This window comes from Heterodontus francisci, chromosome 26, assembly GCF_036365525.1.
Source record: "Heterodontus francisci isolate sHetFra1 chromosome 26, sHetFra1.hap1, whole genome shotgun sequence".
In the NCBI taxonomy this organism is placed as follows: Eukaryota; Metazoa; Chordata; class Chondrichthyes; order Heterodontiformes; family Heterodontidae; genus Heterodontus; species Heterodontus francisci.
The window spans coordinates 72,465,514-72,486,670 of NC_090396.1; the positions used below are offsets into that span (position 1 = coordinate 72,465,514).

Here is a 21,157-nt window from a genome sequence, read left to right on the forward strand (position 1 = left end):
ACTTTGATCCAGTGAGTGTCACATTGATCCAGTGAGTGTCACATTGACCCAGTGAGTGTCACTTTGATCCAGTGAGTGTCACTTTGATCCAGAGTGTCGCATTGATCCAGTGACTGTCACATTGACCCCCCCGGTGAGTGTCACATTGATCCAGTGAGTGTCGCATTGATCCAGTGACTGTCGCATTGATCCAGTGAGTGTCACATTGACTCCCCCGGTGAGTGTCACATCGATCCAGTGAGTGTCACATTTACCCCCCCAGTGAGTGTCGCATTGACCCAGTGAGCGTCACATTGATCCAGTGAGTGTCACATTGACCCCCCCAGTGAGTGTCACATTGATCCAGTGAGTATCGCATTGATCCAGTGACTGTCGCATTGACCCCCCCCCCAGTGAGTGTCGCATTGACCCAGTTAGTGTCACATTGATCCAGTGAGTGTTACATTGACCCCCCCCAGTGAGTGTCGCATTGATCCAGTGAGTGTCACATTGATCCAGTGAGTGTCACATTGACCCCCCAGTGAGTGTCACATTGATCCAGTGAGTGTCGCATTGACCCAGTGAGTGTCACATTGACCCCCCAGTGAGTGTTAATCCAGAGTGTCGCATTGATCCAGTGAGTGTCAATTTGACCCCCCCAGTGAGTGTCACATTGATCCAGTGAGTGTCACTTTGATCCAGAGTGTCGCATTGACCCAGTGACTGTCACATTGACCCCCCAGTGAGTTTCGCATTGACCCCCCGGTGAGTGTCACATTGATCCAGTGAGTGTCGCACTAACCCCCCGGTGAGTGTCACATTGATCCAGTGAGTGTCACTTTGACCCCCCGGTGAGTGTCACATTGATCCAGTGAGTGTCGCATTGACCCCCCCACCACCCCCCCCCGGTGATTGTCACATTGGTCCAGTGAGTGTCACTTTGATCCAGAGTGTCGCATTGACCCAGTGACTGTCACATTGACCCCCCAGTGAGTGTCGCATTGACCCCCCCCCGGTGAGTGTCACATTGGTCCAGTGAGTGTCACTTTGATCCAGAGTGTCGCATTGACCCAGTGACTGTCACATTGACCCCCCAGTGAGTGTCGCATTGACCCAGTGAGTGTCACATTGATCCAGTGAGTGTCACATTGACCCCCCAGTGAATGTCACATTGATCCAGTGAGTGTCACATTGACCCCCCCAGTGAGTGTCGCATTGATCCAGTGAGTGTCACATTGATCCAGTGAGTGTCGCATTGACCCCCCCAGTGAGTGTCACATTGATCCAGTGAGTGTCGCATTGACCCCCCAGTGAGTGTCACATTGATCCAGTGAGTGTCACATTGATCCAGTGAGTGTCGCGTTGATCCAGTGAGTATCGCATTGACCCCCTCCAGTGAGTGTCACATTGATCCAGTGAGTGTCACATTGATCCAGTGAGTGTCGCATTGACCCCCCCCCCAGTGAGTGTCACATTAATCCAGTGAGTGTCGCATTGATCCAGTGAGTATCGCATTGACCCCCCCCTCAGTGAGTGTCACATTGATCCAGTGAGTGTCGCATTGATCCAGTGAGTATCGCATTGACCCCCTCCAGTGAGTGTCACATTCATCCAGTGAGTGTCACATTGATCCAGTGAGTGTCGCATTGACCCCCCCCCCAGTGAGTGTCACATTGATCCAGTGAGTGTCACATTGATCCAGTGAGTGTCGCATTGATCCAGTGAGTATCGCATTGACCCAGTGAGTGTCACATTGATCCAGTGAGTGTCACATTGATCCAGTGAGTGTCGCATTGATCCAGTGAGTATCGCATTGACCCAGTGAGTGTCACAATGATCCAGTGTGTCACATTAACCCAGTGCGTCTTGCATTGATCCAGTGAGTGTCACATTGACCCAGTGAGTGTCACATTGACCCAGTGAGTGTCGCATTGATCCAGTGAGTGTCACATTGATCCATTGAGTGTCGCATTGACCCAGTGAGTTTCACATTGACCCAGTGAGTGTCGCATTGATCCAGTGAGTGTCACATTGATCCAGTGAGTATCGCATTGACCCAGTGAGTGTCACATTGATCCAGTGAGTGTCACATTGATCCAGTGAGTGTCACATTCATCCAGTGAGTGTCACATTGATCCAGTGAGTGTCGCATTGACCCCCCCCAGTGAGTGTCACATTGATCCAGTGAGTGTCGCATTGATCCTGTGAGTATCGCATTGACCACCCCCCCAGTGAGTGTCACATTGATCCAGTGAGTGTTGCATTGATCCAGTGAGTATCGCATTGACCCCCTCCAGTGAGTGTCACATTCATCCAGTGAGTGTCACATTGATCCAGTGAGTGTCGCATTGACCCAGTGAGTGTCACATTGATCCAGTGAGTGTCACATTGGTCCAGTGAGTGTCGCATTGATCCAGTGAGTATCGCATTGACCCAGTGAGTGTCACATTGATCCAGTGAGTGTCGCATTGATCCAGTGAGTATCGCATTGACCCAGTGAGTGTCACAATGATCCAGTGAGTGTCACATTAACCCAGTGCGTCTTGCATTGATCCAGTGAGTGTCACATTGACCCAGTGAGTGTCACATTGACCCAGTGAGTGTCGCATTGATCCAGTGAGTGTCACATTATTCCAGTGAGTGTCGCATTGACCCAGTGAGTTTCACATTGACCCAGTGAGTGTCACATTGATCCAGTGAGTGTCACATTGATCCAGTGAGTATCGCATTGACCCAGTGAGTGTCACATTGATCCAGTGAGTGTCACATTGATCCAGTGAGTGTCACATTGATTCAGTGAGTGTCACATTGATCCAGTGAGTGTCGCATTGATCCAGTGAGTGTCACATTGATCCAGTGAGTATCGCATTGACCCAGTGAGTGTCACATTGACCCAGTGAGTGTCACATTGATCCAGTGAGTATCGCATTGACCCAGAGTGTCACAATGATCCAGTGAGTGTCACATTGACCCAGTGAGTGTCACATTGACCCAGTGAGTGTCGCATTTACCCAGTGAGTGTCGCATTGATCCAGTGAGTGTCGCATTGATCCAGTGAGTGTCACATTGATCCAGTGAGTGTCGCATTGATCCAGTGAGTGGCACATTGATCCAGTGAGTGTCACATTGATCCAGTGAGTGTCACATTTCCTTTCTGAGCCAGTTGTGCTATGCAGTGCAGATGAACAAAGCCGAGGTTAATCCACGTCTGAGCTTGGATTTGGAATTTCTCTGGTTATATATTGATGGATGCACATTACATATATATATATATATATTATATAAATTATATATGTTCTACTACCCTGCCCTCACCCCCATCAGTCCAACAGCAACAATGGGGTTGAATGAATTCACCCATTGTTGGCAGGATATATATGTTTATATATAAATGTTAACTCTGAAACATTAACTCTGCTTCTCTCTCCACGGATGCTGCCAGACCTGCTGAATATTTCCAGCATTTCTTGTTTTTATTTCAGATTTCCAGCATCCGCAGTATTTTGCTTTTATGTTTATATATGTTTGTGTGTGTCGATAGATGTAGACAGATACACATAGGCACATAAATATTATATATATTCCATATATCTTTTTATATAATACATATGCAGATATATATATATATACATATACTTTATATAAGCTATATGTATATAATATATAATGCATGTGTGCTGACATATATACACATAAATATTATATATGTATAATATATATATTATGGATATATGTGTGCTTGGACATATATCCAGAAGCTACACTTACCTTACGTGGGTCAATTCGGATCAATTTGGAAGGGAAAGAATGTCGCAGCTCATCCCGACTGAACACTTTGTTGAGCTGAAAGATGTAACCCAGTTGAAGGGTCTTAAAAAGTGATTGGTTCCTACCACAGATTTACACAATGCAGTAAACACACAGGGGGCTCCATCGTACCATGTGTGGGATGTACACTCACACTGCTTACAGCTCCGCTGAGGGCAATTGTCTGTTCCCCATCCACCACCAACCCAACCCACCCCACTCTGCTGCATGCACTGTGGGTCTAGGCCACACAGTCAAACAAAATCCCAGCTCCAGTTCCTGAGCCGCGCTGTGTTAGGTGATCACAACTGGACAGTGCTGCTGCTCTTTAGCATCCTCTGGGCTAGACATGGATCAGTCACTTTGGATCCCTGTTCCTGATCACTGTGCAGTGCCTTATATGGACGGACAGTGCCTGAAGACTTGTTCCAGTTCCAATCAGACACTCTACGCCAGTAATCAAAAATCAGGATCCCCAGGGCCACGGGTACTGAGGACCATTGGAGAGCTGCCAGTGCTGCCCCAGCCGGGATTGATTATCTCAGCACAGACCCTGGTCAAAGCCACTGTGTGCCGGAACTACAGAACTCTGTACCATTCAGTGACAGGGTGGGTACAGTGTCGGGGTACAGTATTGGGGTACAGGGTTGGAGTATGTACAGTGTTGGGGTACAGTGTCAGGGTACAGTGTCGAGCTATGTACACTATTGGGGTACAGTGTCAGGGTACAGTATCGGGGTACGTACAGTGTCGGAGTACAGTGTTGGGGTAGAGTCAGAGTACAGTGTCAGGGTACAGTATCGGTGTACAGAGTCGGTGTACAGAGTTGATGTACAGTGTCGGGGTACAGAGTCGGTGTACAGAGTCGGTGTACAGAGTTGATGTACAGTGTCGGGGTACAGTGTCGGGGTACAGAGTCGGTGTACAGTGTCGGGGTACAGAGTCAGTGTACAGTGTCGGGGTACAGAGTCGGTGTACAGAGTTGATGTACAGTGTCAGGGTACAATGTCGGGGTACAGAGTCAGAGTACAGTGTCAGGGTACAGTGTCGGTGTACAGTGTCGGTGTACAGTGTCGGTGTACAGTGTCAGGGTACAGAGTCGGTGTACAGAGTTGATGTACAGTGTCAGGGTACATTGTCAGGGTACATTGTCAGGGTATAGTGTCGGGGTACAGAGTCAGAGTACAGCGTCAGGGTATAGTGTCGGGGTACATTGGCAGGGTACAGAGTCAGGGTACAGTATCAGGGTACAGTGTCGGGCTACAGAGTCAGAGTACAGTGTCAGGGTACAGTGTCAGGGTACATTGTCGGGGTACAGAGTCAGGGTACAGAGTCGGGGTACAGAGTCAGGGTACATTGTCAGGGTACAGAGTCAGGGTACAGAGTCAGGGTACATTGTCAGGGTACAGTGTCAGAGTACAGTGTCATAGTACAGAGTCATAGTACAGAGTCAGGGTACATTGTCGGGGTACAGAGTCGGAGTACAGAGTCGGAGTACAGAGTCGGGGTACAGAGTCAGCGTACATTGTCGGGGTACAGAGTCGTACAGAGTCGGGGTACAGAGTCGGGGTACAGAGTCGGGGTACAGAGTCGGGGTACAGAGTCAGCGTACATTGTCGGGGTACAGAGTCGGAGTACAGAGTCGGGGTACAGTGTCAGGGTACAGAGTCGGAGTACAGTGTCGGAGTACAGAGTCGGGGTACAGAGTCAGCGTACATTGTCGGGGTACAGAGTCGGAGTACAGAGTCGGAGTACAGAGTCGGGGTACAGAGTCAGGGTACATTGTCAGGGTACAGAGTCAGGGTATAGTGTCAGAGTACAGTGTCATAGTACAGTGTCATAGTACAGAGTCAGGGTACATTGTCGGGGTACAGAGTCGGAGTACAGAGTCGGAGTACAGAGTCGGAGTACAGAGTCGGGGTACAGAGTCAGCGTACATTGTCGGGGTACAGAGTCGTACAGAGTCGGGGTACAGAGTCGGGGTACAGAGTCGGGGTACAGAGTCGGGGTACAGAGTCAGCGTACATTGTCGGGGTACAGAGTCGGAGTACAGAGTCGGGGTACAGTGTCAGGGTACAGAGTCGGAGTACAGTGTCGGAGTACAGAGTCGGGGTACAGAGTCAGCGTACATTGTCGGGGTACAGAGTCGGAGTACAGAGTCAGGGTACAGAGTCGGAGTACAGAGTCGGGGTACAGTGTCGGGGTACAGAGTCAGGGTACAGAGTCGGAGTACAGAGTCGGGGTACAGAGTCAGCGTACATTGTCGGGGTACAGAGTCGGAGTACAGAGTCGGAGTACAGAGTCGAGGTACAGTGTCAGGGTACAGAGTCAGGGTACAGAGTCGGAGTACAGAGTCGGGGTACAGAGTCAGCGTACATTGTCGGGGTACAGAGTCGGAGTACAGAGTCGGAGTACAGAGTCGGGGTACAGTGTCAGGGTACAGAGTCAGGGTACAGAGTCGGAGTACAGAGTCGGGGTACAGTGTCGGGGTACAGAGTCAGGGTACAGAGTCGGAGTACAGAGTCGGGGTACAGAGTCAGCGTACATTGTCGGGGTACAGAGTCGGAGTACAGAGTCGGGGTACAGTGTCGGGGTACAGAGTCAGGGTACAGAGTCGGAGTACAGAGTCGGAGTACAGAGTCGGGGTACAGTGTCAGGGTACAGAGTCAGGGTACAGAGTCAGGGTGCAGTGTCGGGGTAGACTGTCGGGGTACACAGTCAGTATACAATGTCGGTGTACAGTGTCGAGGTACAATGTTGGAGTAGAGTGTCAGGGTACAGTGTCGGTGTACGGTGTAGGGATACAGTGTCAGGGTACAATGTTGGAGTAGAGTGTCAGGGTACAGTGTCGGTGTACGGTGTAGGGATACAATGTCGGGGTACAATGTTGGAGTAGAGTGTCAGGGTACAGTGTCGGTGTACGGTGTAGGGATACAATGTCGGGGTACAGTGGCAGGGTACAGTGTAGGGATACAATGTCGGGGTACAATGTCGGAGTACAGTGTCAGGGTACAGTGTAGGGATACAATGTCGGGGTACAATGTCGGAGTACAGTGGCAGGGTACAGTGTAGGGGTACAGTGTTGGGATACAGTGTCGGTGTACTGTGTCAGGGTACAGAATCGGGGTACAGTGTCGGTGTACAGTGTCAGGGTACAGAATCGGGGTACAGTGTCGGTGTACTGTGTCAGGGTACAGAATCGGGGTACAGTGTCAGGGTACAATGTCGGTATACAGTGTCAGGGTACAGAGTCAGGGTACAATGTCGGGATACAGTGTAGGGGTACAGTGTCGGGATACAGTGTCAGGGTACAGAATCGGGATACAGTGTGGGTGTACAGAGTCAGGGTACAATGTCGGTGTACAGTGTGGGTGTACAGTGCCAGGGTACAGAGTCAAGGTACAGTGTCGGGATACAGTGTCTGGGTGCAGTGTTGGAGTACAGTGCTGGGTACGGACAGTGTTGGAGTACAGCGTCGGAGAACAGCGTTGGGGTACATTGTCGGGGTACAGTCTCGCGTACCTACAGTGTCAGGGTATGTACAGTGTCGGGGTACAATGTCGGGGTACAGTGCCGGGGAACAGTGCCAGCGTACAGTGTCGGGGTATAGTGTCGGGGTATAGTGTCGGGGTACAGTGTCGGGGTACAGTGCCAGGGTACAGTGTCGGGGTACAGTGTCGGGGTACAGAGTCGGGGTACAGTGTTGGGGTTACAGTGTTGGGGTTACAGTGTTGGGGTACAGAGTCGGGGTACAGAGTCGGGGTACAGAGTCGGGGTACAGAGTCGGGGTACAGAGTCGGGGTACAGTGTTGGGGTACAGTGTCGTGGTACAGAGTCGGGGTACAGTGTTGGAGTTACAGTGTCAGGGTACAGCGTCAGGGTACAGTGTCAGGGTACAGAGTCGGGGTTACAGTGTCGGGGTACAGTGTCGGGGTACAGAGTCAGGGTACAGTGTTGGGGTTACAGTGTCGGGGTACAGTCTCATGTACGTACAGTGTCGGGGTACGTACAGTGTCAGGGTATGTACAGTGTCGGGGTACAGTGTTGAGGGTACAATGCCGGCATATAGTGTCGGGGGTACAGTGTCAGGGTATAGTGTCGGGGTTACAGTGTCAGGGTACAGTGCCGGGGTATAGTGTCGGGGTACAGAGTCGGGGTACAGTGTTGGGGTTACAGTGTCTGCGTACATTGCCGGGGTACAGAGTTGGGGCACAGTGTTGGGGTTACAGTGTTGGGGTATAGTCTCGGGGTACAAAGTCGGGGTACAGTGTTGGGGTTACAGTGTCTGGGTACAGTGTCGGGGTACAGAGTCGGGGTACAGTGTTGGGGTTACAGTGTCGGATACACTGTTGGGGGTATAGTGTCAGGGTACAGTGTTGGGGTACAGAGTCGGGGTACAGTGTTGGGGTTACAGTGTTGGGGTTACAGTGTTGGGGGTATAGTGTCGGGGTACAGTGTCGGGGTACAGTGTTGGGATACAGAGTCGGGGTACAGTGTTGGGGTTACAGTGTCGGGTACAGTGTTGGGGGTATAGTGTCGGGGTACAGTGTCGGGGTACAGTGTTGGGATACAGAGTCGGGTTACAGTGTCGGGTACAGTGTTGGGGGTATAGTGTCGGGGTACAGTGTCGGGGTTACAGTGTTGGGGTTACAGTGTTGGGGGTACAGTGTTGGGGTTACAGTGTTGGGGTTACAGTGTCGGGGTCACAGTGTCGGGGTACAGTGTCGGGGTTGCAGTGTTGGGGTACAGTGTCGGGGTACAGTGTTGGGGTTACAGTGTCGGGGTACAGTGCTGGGGTTACAGTGTCGCGGTACAGTGTCGGGGTTACAATGTCGGGGTACAGCGTTGGGGTTACAGTGTTGGGGTTACAGTGTTGGGGTTACAGTGTCGGGGTACAGTGTCGGGGTACAGTGTTGGGGTTACAGTGTCGCGGAACAGTGTTGGGGTACAGTGTCGGGGTTACAATGTCGGGGTACAGTGTTGGGGTTACAATGTCGGGTACAGTGTCGGGGTACAGTGTTGGGGTTACAGTGTCTGGGTACAGTGTCGGGGTTACAGTGTTGGGGTACAGAGTTGGGGTACAGTGTTGGGGTTACAGTGTCGGGGTACAGTGTCGGGGTTACAGTGTTGGGGTACAGAGTTGGGGTACAGTGTTGGGGTTACAGTGTCTGGGTACAGTATTGGGGTACAGTGTTGGGGTTACAGTGTCGGGGTACAGTGTCGGGGTTGCAGTGTCGGGGTACAGTGTCGGGGTTGCAGTGTCGGGGTACAGTGTCGGGGTACAGAGTTGGGGTACAGTGTCGGGGTTGCAGTGTCGGGGTACAGTGTTGGGGTACAGAGTTGGGGTACAGTGTTGGGGTTACAGTGTCTGGGTACAGTGTTGGGGTACAGTGTTGGGGTTACAGTGTCGGGGTACAGTGTCGGGGTTGCAGTGTCGGGGTACAGTGTCGGGGTTGCAGTGTCGGGGTTGCAGTGTCGGGGTTGCAGTGTCGGGGTACAGTGTCGGGGTACAGAGTTGGGGTACAGTGTCGGGGTTGCAGTGTCGGGGTACAGTGTTGGGGTACAGAGTTGGGGTACAGAGTTGGGGTACAGTACAAGGGATGTATATCTAAGGGTCCTCACCTCGGTATTGCAGCTTCTGTGCTCTGTTGTTGGGACAGTCCTTTCCTTGGAGGCTGAAGTTGATGTTAGTTCGGATACAACGGCTATTGAGGGGCTGCACTGGTCTGAAGTTATCGCTCATGCTCAGGAATATCTGTGATGGTTGATTTTGGCTCAGGAGTCTTAATGAATGCATCTGAAATGAGAGAGAAACAGAAAGTTCTTAATTTCCTGATTTTATTGCTGGGGGCGTTCACTGGGTACAGTTCCACACACACTGACTCTCACTGGGATACAGTTCCACACACACTGACTCTCACTGGGATACAGTTCCACACACACTGACTCTCACTGGGGTACAGTTCCACACACACTGACTCTCACTGGGGTACAGTTCCACACACACTGACTCTCACTGGGGTACAGTTCCACACACACTGACTCTCACTGGGGTACAGTTCCACACACACTGACTCTCACTGGGATACAGTTCCACACACACTGACTCTCACTGGGGTACAGTTCCACACACACTGACTCTCACTGGGGTACAGTTCCACACACACTGACTCTCACTGGGATACAGTTCCACACACACTGACTCTCACTGGGATACAGTTCCACACACACTGACCCTCACTGGGATACAGTTCCACACAGACTGACTCTCACTGGGATACAGATCCACACAGACTGACTCTCACTGGGATACAGTTCCACAAACACTGACTCTCACTGGGATACAGTTCCACACACACTGACTCTCACTGGGATACAGTTCCACAAACACTGACTCTCACTGGGATACAGTTCCACACACACTGACTCTCACTGGGATACAGTTCCACACACACTGACTCTCACTGGGATACAGTTCCACACACACTGACTCTCACTGGGATACAGTTCCACACAGACTGACTCTCACTGGGATACAGATCCACACAGACTGACTCTCACTGGGATACAGTTCCACAAACACTGACTCTCACTGGGATACAGTTCCACACACACTGACTCTCACTGGGATACAGATCCACAAACACTGACTCTCACTGGGATACAGTTCCACACACACTGACTCTCACTGGGATACAGTTCCACACACACTGACTCTCACTGGGATACAGTTCCACACACACTGACTCTCACTGGGATACAGTTCCACACAGACTGACTCTCACTGGGATACAGTTCCACACAGACTGACTCTCACTGGGATACAGTTCCACAAACACTGACTCTCACTGGGATACAGTTCCACACACACTGACCCTCACTGGGATACAGATCCACACAGACTGACCCTCACTGGGATACAGATCCACACAGACTGACTCTCACTGGGATACAGTTCCACAAACACTGACTCTCACTGGGATACAGTTCCACACACACTGACTCTCACTGGGATACAGTTCCACAAACACTGACTCTCACTGGGATACAGTTCCACACACACTGACCCTCACTGGGATACAGATCCACACAGACTGACTCTCACTGGGATACAGTTCCACAAACACTGACTCTCACTGGGATACAGTTCCACACACACTGACTCTCACTGGGATACAGTTCCACAAACACTGACTCTCACTGGGATACAGTTCCACACACACTGACCCTCACTGGGATACAGATCCACACAGACTGACTCTCACTGGGGTACAGTTCCACAAACACTGACTCTCACTGGGATACAGTTCCACACAGACTGACTCTCACTGGGATACAGTTCCACAAACACTGACTCTCACTGGGATACAGTTCCACACACACTGACTCTCACTGGGATACAGTTCCACAAACACTGACTCTCACTGGGATACAGTTCCACACACACTGACCCTCACTGGGATACAGATCCACACAGACTGACTCTCACTGGGATACAGTTCCACACACTGACTCTCACTGGAATACAGTTCCACACACACTGACTCTCACTGGGGTACAGTTCCACAGGCACTGACTCTCACTGGGGTACAGTTCCACACACACTGACTCTCACTGGGGTACAGTTCCACACAGACTGATTCTCACTGGGCTACAGTTCCACACAGAATGACTCTCACTGGGGTACAGTTCCACACAGACTGACTCCCAATGGGGTACGATCCACACACACTGACTATCACTGGGATACAGTTCCACACAGACTGACTCCCTTTGGGGTACAGTTCCACACAGACTGACACTCACTGGGATACAGTTCCACACAGACTGACTCTCACTGGGATACAGTTCCACACAGACTGACTCTCACTGGGGTACAGTTCCACACAGACTGACTCTCACTGGGGTACAGTTCCACACAGACTGACTCTCACTGGGGTGCAGTTTCACACACACTGACTCTCACTGGGGTACAGTTCCACACACATTGACTCCCACTGAGGTACAGTTCCACACAGACTGACTCTCACTGTGGTACATTTCCACACACACTGACTTTCACTGGGGTACAGTTCCACACAGACTGATTCTCACTGGGATACAGTTCCACACAGACTGACTCTCGCTGAGGTACAGTTCCACACAGACTGACTCTCACTGGGGTACAGTTCCACACAGACTTACTCTCACTGGGATACAGTTCCACACACACTGACTCTCACTGGGATACAGTTCCACACAGACTGACTCTCACTGGGGTACAGTTCCACACAGACTGACTCTCACTGGGGTACAGTTCCACACAGACTGAATCTCACTGGGGTACAGTTCCACACAGACTGAATCTCACTGGGGTACCGTTCCACACACTATCTCTCACTGGGGTACAATTCCACACAGACTGACTCTCACTGGGGTGCAGTTCCACACACACTGACTCTCTCTGGGGTACAGTTCCACACAGATTGACTCCCACTGGGGTGCAATTCCACGCACACTGACTCTCACTGGGGTACATTTCCACACACACTGACTTTCACTGGGGTACAGTTCCACACACACTGACTCTCACTGGGGTACAGTTCCACACAGACTGAATCTCACTGGGGTACAGTTCCACACACACTGACTCTCACTGGGGTACAGTTCCACACAGACTGACTCTCACCGGTGTACAGTTCCACACGCACTGACTCTCACTGGGTACAGTTCCACACAGACTGACTCTCAATGGGGTACAGTTCCACACAGACTGACTCTCACTGGGTACAGTTCCACACACACTATGTCTCACTGGGGTACAATTCCACACAGACTGACTCTCACTGGGGTGCAGTTCCACACACACTGACTCTCACTGGGGTACAGTTCCACACAAATTGACTCCCACTGGGGTGCAATTCCACGCACACTGACTCTCACTGGGTACAGTTCCACACAGACTGACTCTCACTGGGTACTGTTCCAAACACACTGACTCTCACTGGGGTACAGTTCCACACAGACTGACTCTCAATGGGTTACAGTTCCACACAGACTGACTCTCACTGGGTATAGTTCCACACACACTGACTCTCACTGGGGTACAGTTCCACACACATTGACTCGCACTGAGGTACAGTTCCACACAGACTGACTCTCACTGGGGTGCAGTTCCACATAAACTGACTCTCACTGGGGTACAGTTCCACACACACTGACTATCACTGGGGTACAGTTCCATGCACACTGACTCTCACTGGGTACAGTTCCACACACACTGACTCTCACTGGGGTGCAGTTCCACACACACTGACTCTCACTGGGGTACAGTTCCACACACATTGACTCGCGCTGAGGTGCAGTTCCACACACACTGACTCTCACTGGGGTACAGTTCCACACACACTGACTATCACTGGGTTACATTTCCACACAGACTGAATCTCACTGGGGTACAGTTCCACACACATTGACTCGCACTGAGGTGCAGTTCCACACAGACTGACTCTCACTGGGATGCAGTTCCACATACACTGACTCTCACTGGGTACAGTTCCACACAGACTGACTCTCAATGGGGTACAGTTCCACACAGACTGACTCTCACTGGGTACAGTTCCACACACATTATCTCTCACTGGGGTACAATTCCACACAGACTGACTCTCACTGGGCTGCAGTTCCACACACACTGACTCTCACTGGGGTACAGTTCCACACAAATTGACTCCCACTGGGGTGCAATTCCACGCACACTGACTCTCACTGGGTACAGTTCCACACAGACTGACTCTCACTGGGTACTGTTCCAAACACACTGACTCTCACTGGGGTACAGTTCCACACAGACTGACTCTCAATGGGTTACAGTTCCACACAGACTGACTCTCACTGGGTATAGTTCCACACAGACTGACTCTCACTGGGGTGCAGTTCCACATAAACTGACTCTCACTGGGGTACAGTTCCACACACACTGACTATCACTGGGGTACAGTTCCATGCACACTGACTCTCACTGGGTACAGTTCCACACACACTGACTCTCACTGGGGTGCAGTTCCACACACACTGACTCTCACTGGGGTACAGTTCCACACACATTGACTCGCGCTGAGGTGCAGTTCCACACACACTGACTCTCACTGGGGTACAGTTCCACACACACTGACTATCACTGGGTTACATTTCCACACAGACTGAATCTCACTGGGGTACAGTTCCACACACATTGACTCGCACTGAGGTGCAGTTCCACACAGACTGACTCTCACTGGGATGCAGTTCCACATGCACTGACTCTCACTGGGGTACAGTTCCACACACACTGACTATCACTGGGGTACATTTCCACACAGACTGAATCTCACTGGGGTACATTTCCACACACACTGACTCTCACTGGGGTAGAGTTCCACACACACTGACTCTCACTGGGGTACAGTTCCACACAGACTGACTCTCACTGGGGTACTGTTCCACACACACTGACTCTCACTGGGGTACATTTCCACACAGACTGAATCTCACTGGGGTACAGTTCCACACACACTGACTCTCACTGGGGTACAGTTCCACACACACTGACTCTCACTGGGGTACAGTTCCACACACACTGACTCTCACTGGGGTACAGTTCCACACAGACTGAATCTCACTGGGGTATAGTTCCGCACACTGACTCTCACTGGGGTACATTTCCACACACACTGACTCTCACTGGGGTACAGTTCCACACACACTGACTCTCACTGGGGTACAGTTCCACACAGACTGAATCTCACTGGGGTATAGTTCCGCACACAGACTCTCACTTGGGTACATTTCCACACACACTGACTCTCACTCGGGTACAGTACCACTCAGACTGACTCTCACTGGGGTACAGTTCCACACAGACTGAATCTCACTGGGGTACCGTTCCACACACTATCTCTCACTGGGGTACATTTCCACACACACTGACTCTCACTGGGGTACAGTTCCACACACACTGACTCTCACTGGGTACAGTTCCACACACACTGACTCTCATTGGGGTACAGTTCCACACAGACTGACTCTCACTGGGGTGCAGTTCCACACACACTGACTCTCACTGGGATACAGTTCCACACACACTGACTCTCACTGGGATACAGTTCCACACAGACTGACTCTCACTGGGATACAGTTCCACACAGACTGACTCTCACTGGGATACAGTTCCACAAACACTGACTCTCACTGGGATACAGTTCCACACACACTGACCCTCACTGGGATACAGATCCACACAGACTGACCCTCACTGGGATACAGATCCACACAGACTGACTCTCACTGGGATACAGTTCCACAAACACTGACTCTCACTGGGATACAGTTCCACACACACTGACTCTCACTGGGATACAGTTCCACAAACACTGACTCTCACTGGGATACAGTTCCACACACACTGACCCTCACTGGGATACAGATCCACACAGACTGACTCTCACTGGGATACAGTTCCACAAACACTGACTCTCACTGGGATACAGTTCCACACACACTGACTCTCACTGGGATACAGTTCCACAAACACTGACTCTCACTGGGATACAGTTCCACACACACTGACCCTCACTGGGATACAGATCCACACAGACTGACTCTCACTGGGGTACAGTTCCACAAACACTGACTCTCACTGGGATACAGTTCCACACAGACTGACTCTCACTGGGATACAGTTCCACAAACACTGACTCTCACTGGGATACAGTTCCACACACACTGACTCTCACTGGGATACAGTTCCACAAACACTGACTCTCACTGGGATACAGTTCCACACACACTGACCCTCACTGGGATACAGATCCACACAGACTGACTCTCACTGGGATACAGTTCCACACACTGACTCTCACTGGAATACAGTTCCACACACACTGACTCTCACTGGGGTACAGTTCCACAGGCACTGACTCTCACTGGGGTACAGTTCCACACACACTGACTCTCACTGGGGTACAGTTCCACACAGACTGATTCTCACTGGGCTACAGTTCCACACAGAATGACTCTCACTGGGGTACAGTTCCACACAGACTGACTCCCAATGGGGTACGATCCACACACACTGACTATCACTGGGATACAGTTCCACACAGACTGACTCCCTTTGGGGTACAGTTCCACACAGACTGACACTCACTGGGATACAGTTCCACACAGACTGACTCTCACTGGGATACAGTTCCACACAGACTGACTCTCACTGGGGTACAGTTCCACACAGACTGACTCTCACTGGGGTACAGTTCCACACAGACTGACTCTCACTGGGGTGCAGTTTCACACACACTGACTCTCACTGGGGTACAGTTCCACACACATTGACTCCCACTGAGGTACAGTTCCACACAGACTGACTCTCACTGTGGTACATTTCCACACACACTGACTTTCACTGGGGTACAGTTCCACACAGACTGATTCTCACTGGGATACAGTTCCACACAGACTGACTCTCGCTGAGGTACAGTTCCACACAGACTGACTCTCACTGGGGTACAGTTCCACACAGACTTACTCTCACTGGGATACAGTTCCACACACACTGACTCTCACTGGGATACAGTTCCACACAGACTGACTCTCACTGGGGTACAGTTCCACACAGACTGACTCTCACTGGGGTACAGTTCCACACAGACTGAATCTCACTGGGGTACAGTTCCACACAGACTGAATCTCACTGGGGTACCGTTCCACACACTATCTCTCACTGGGGTACAATTCCACACAGACTGACTCTCACTGGGGTGCAGTTCCACACACACTGACTCTCTCTGGGGTACAGTTCCACACAGATTGACTCCCACTGGGGTGCAATTCCACGCACACTGACTCTCACTGGGGTACATTTCCACACACACTGACTTTCACTGGGGTACAGTTCCACACACACTGACTCTCACTGGGGTACAGTTCTACACAGACTGAATCTCACTGGGGTACAGTTCCACACACACTGACTCTCACTGGGGTACAGTTCCACACAGACTGACTCTCACCGGTGTACAGTTCCACACGCACTGACTCTCACTGGGTACAGTTCCACACAGACTGACTCTCAATGGGGTACAGTTCCACACAGACTGACTCTCACTGGGTACAGTTCCACACACACTATGTCTCACTGGGGTACAATTCCACACAGACTGACTCTCACTGGGGTGCAGTTCCACACACACTGACTCTCACTGGGGTACAGTTCCACACAAATTGACTCCCACTGGGGTGCAATTCCACGCACACTGACTCTCACTGGGTACAGTTCCACACAGACTGACTCTCACTGGGTACTGTTCCAAACACACTGACTCTCACTGGGGTACAGTTCCACACAGACTGACTCTCAATGGGTTACAGTTCCACACAGACTGACTCTCACTGGGTATAGTTCCACACACACTGACTCTCACTGGGGTACAGTTCCACACACATTGACTCGCACTGAGGTACAGTTCCACACAGACTGACTCTCACTGGGGTGCAGTTCCACATAAACTGACTCTCACTGGGGTACAGTTCCACACACACTGACTATCACTGGGGTACAGTTCCATGCACACTGACTCTCACTGGGTACAGTTCCACACACACTGACTCTCACTGGGGTGCAGTTCCACACACACTGACTCTCACTGGGGTACAGTTCCACACACATTGACTCGCGCTGAGGTGCAGTTCCACACACACTGACTCTCACTGGGGTACAGTTCCACACACACTGACTATCACTGGGTTACATTTCCACACAGACTGAATCTCACTGGGGTACAGTTCCACACACATTGACTCGCACTGAGGTGCAGTTCCACACAGACTGACTCTCACTGGGATGCAGTTCCACATACACTGACTCTCACTGGGTACAGTTCCACACAGACTGACTCTCAATGGGGTACAGTTCCACACAGACTGACTCTCACTGGGTACAGTTCCACACACATTATCTCTCACTGGGGTACAATTCCACACAGACTGACTCTCACTGGGGTGCAGTTCCACACACACTGACTCTCACTGGGGTACAGTTCCACACAAATTGACTCCCACTGGGGTGCAATTCCACGCACACTGACTCTCACTGGGTACAGTTCCACACAGACTGACTCTCACTGGGTACTGTTCCAAACACACTGACTCTCACTGGGGTACAGTTCCACACAGACTGACTCTCAATGGGTTACAGTTCCACACAGACTGACTCTCACTGGGTATAGTTCCACACAGACTGACTCTCACTGGGGTGCAGTTCCACATAAACTGACTCTCACTGGGGTACAGTTCCACACACACTGACTATCACTGGGGTACAGTTCCATGCACACTGACTCTCACTGGGTACAGTTCCACACACACTGACTCTCACTGGGGTGCAGTTCCACACACACTGACTCTCACTGGGGTACAGTTCCACACACATTGACTCGCGCTGAGGTGCAGTTCCACACACACTGACTCTCACTGGGGTACAGTTCCACACACACTGACTATCACTGGGTTACATTTCCACACAGACTGAATCTCACTGGGGTACAGTTCCACACACATTGACTCGCACTGAGGTGCAGTTCCACACAGACTGACTCTCACTGGGATGCAGTTCCACATGCACTGACTCTCACTGGGGTACAGTTCCACACACACTGACTATCACTGGGGTACATTTCCACACAGACTGAATCTCACTGGGGTACATTTCCACACACACTGACTCTCACTGGGGTAGAGTTCCACACACACTGACTCTCACTGGGGTACAGTTCCACACAGACTGACTCTCACTGGGGTACTGTTCCACACACACTGACTCTCACTGGGGTACATTTCCACACAGACTGAATCTCACTGGGGTACAGTTCCACACACACTGACTCTCACTGGGGTACAGTTCCACACACACTGACTCTCACTGGGGTACAGTTCCACACACACTGACTCTCACTGGGGTACAGTTCCACACAGACTGAATCTCACTGGGGTATAGTTCCGCACACTGACTCTCACTGGGGTACATTTCCACACACACTGACTCTCACTGGGGTACAGTTCCACACACACTGACTCTCACTGGGGTACAGTTCCACACAGACTGAATCTCACTGGGGTATAGTTCCGCACACAGACTCTCACTTGGGTACATTTCCACACACACTGACTCTCACTCGGGTACAGTACCACTCAGACTGACTCTCACTGGGGTACAGTTCCACACAGACTGAATCTCACTGGGGTACCGTTCCACACACTATCTCTCACTGGGGTACATTTCCACACACACTGACTCTCACTGGGGTACAGTTCCACACACACTGACTCTCACTGGGTACAGTTCCACACACACTGACTCTCATTGGGGTACAGTTCCACACAGACTGACTCTCACTGGGGTGCAGTTCCACACACTGACTTTCACTGGGGTACAGTTCCACACACACTGACTCTCACTGGGGTACAGTTCCACACACTGACTCTTCCTGGGGTACAGTTCCACACACTGACTCTTCCTGGGGTACAGTTCCACACACACTGACTCTCACCAAGGTCAATTAATTTTTGTATGTGTATTTCTGTTATGTTGTTGTGGAAGCACACACAGCAAGATCCCACAAAGAACAGGCAGGTAATAACCAGTTAATCTGTTTTTGCTTTGAGGGATCATGGTTGGCTAGGTCACGGTTGGAGGCTCTTGCCCTTGTTTGTATAGTGTCCACCTAACAGGCCGGCAAAGCTTTGGTGTGACATCTCATCTGAAAGCCAGTGCAGCACTGTCTCGGAATGGCATTAGGCGTGCCGTCCTGGACTGTGGATTATAGTTCTGGAATGGGGCTTGTACCCATGGTTTTCTGAGGTAAAGGTAGGAATATGACCCACTGGGTCAAACCTTCTCAGCGACATCTGACAAATACGCCCGCCATGCATTGGGAGTATAGCCAGACATATCCCAGCCAAATTGCTCCTGTTTGCCTCGCTCTCCCTCCCCCTTTTCTCACCAGGTTCCAATATTTACCCCAATGAATTTCCATTCATAAGAACACAAGAATTAGGAGCAGGAGTAGGCCATTCGGCCCCTCAAGCCTGCTCCACCATTCAATACGATCAGGGCTGACATTCTGCCTCAACACATTCGCACACACAAGTGTCGGGCAATGACCATCTCAAACAAGAGAGTATCTAGCCACCTCCCCTTGATGTCAAATGGCATTACCATCGCTGAATCCCCCATCATCAACATTCTGGCCGTTACCATTGACCAGAAACTGAACTGGAGTAGCCACATAAATCCCGTGGCTACAAGAGCAGGTCAGAGGCTAGGAATTCAGTGGCGAGTAACTCACCTCCTGACTCCCCAAAGCCTGTCCACCATCTACAAGGCACAAGTCAGGAGTGTGATGGAATACTCTCCACTTGCCTGGATGGGTGCAGCTCCAACAACACTCAAGAAGCTCGACACCATCCAGGACAAAGCAGCCCGCTTGATTGGCACCCCATCTACAAACATTCACTTCCTCCACCACTGACGCACAGTGGCAGCAGTGTGTACCATCTACAAGATGCACTGCAGCAATGCACCAAGGCTCCTTCGACAGCACCTTCCAAACCCGTGACCTCTACCAACTAGAAGGACAAGGGCAGCAGATGCATGGGAACACCACCACCTGCAAGTTCCCCTCCAAGTCTCACACCATCCTGACTTGGAACTATATCACCGTTCCTTCACTGTCACTGGGTCAAAATCCTAGAACTCCCTTCCTAACAGCACTGTGGGTGTACCTACCTCACATGGACTGCAGCGGTTCAAGAAGGCAGCTCACCACCACCTTCTCAAGGGCAGTTAGGGATGGGCAATAAATGCTGGCCTGGCCAGCGACACCCACATCCCACGAACAAATTTAAAAAATCTCCACTTTCCCAGACGCTTCCCATACCCCTTGATTCCCTGACAGACCAAAAATCTATCTATCCGAGCCTTAAATATATTCAATGATGGAGCATCCACAACCCTCTGGGGTAGAGAATTCCAACCTTCTTTTCCTGTTCCCACACCGTTACCTCTGGTGTCCCCCAAGGATCTATCCTTGGACCCACCTTATTTCTCATATACATGTTGCCCCTTGATGACATCAGCTGAAAACACAGCGGTAGTTTCCACATGCAATCTGATGACATTCAACTTACCCAACCACAAATTCCATTCCCTTGCCCCCAACTACATCCTTCTCCCTAGAAACTGGCTGAGGTTGAACCACACTCTTCCCATTCTTGGTGTTAGATTTGACCCTGAGATGAGCTTCCAAGCACATATCTGCTAAGGCTGCCCATTTCCACCTCCATAACATCATCCAAC

General features: G+C 51.0%; 1 protein-coding gene across 2 annotated transcripts in view; it reads right to left on the reverse strand.

Annotated features, from left to right (window-relative positions):
* ca10a (carbonic anhydrase Xa) overlaps positions 1 to 21,157 on the reverse strand; it is a 640,282-nt gene that overhangs the window by 52,903 nt on the left and 566,222 nt on the right. The window contains exons 8-9 of one of the 2 annotated variants that reach the window (XM_068058727.1): positions 9,409 to 9,583; positions 3,748 to 3,822 (exon numbers count right to left, since the gene is read on the reverse strand). In XM_068058727.1, the coding sequence (XP_067914828.1) occupies positions 3,797 to 3,822; positions 9,409 to 9,583 (201 nt within the window). In that variant the 3' untranslated portion in view covers positions 3,748 to 3,796. The remainder of the gene's footprint in view (positions 1 to 3,747; positions 3,823 to 9,408; positions 9,584 to 21,157) is intronic. The other variant, XM_068058728.1, reaches the window with a different exon arrangement.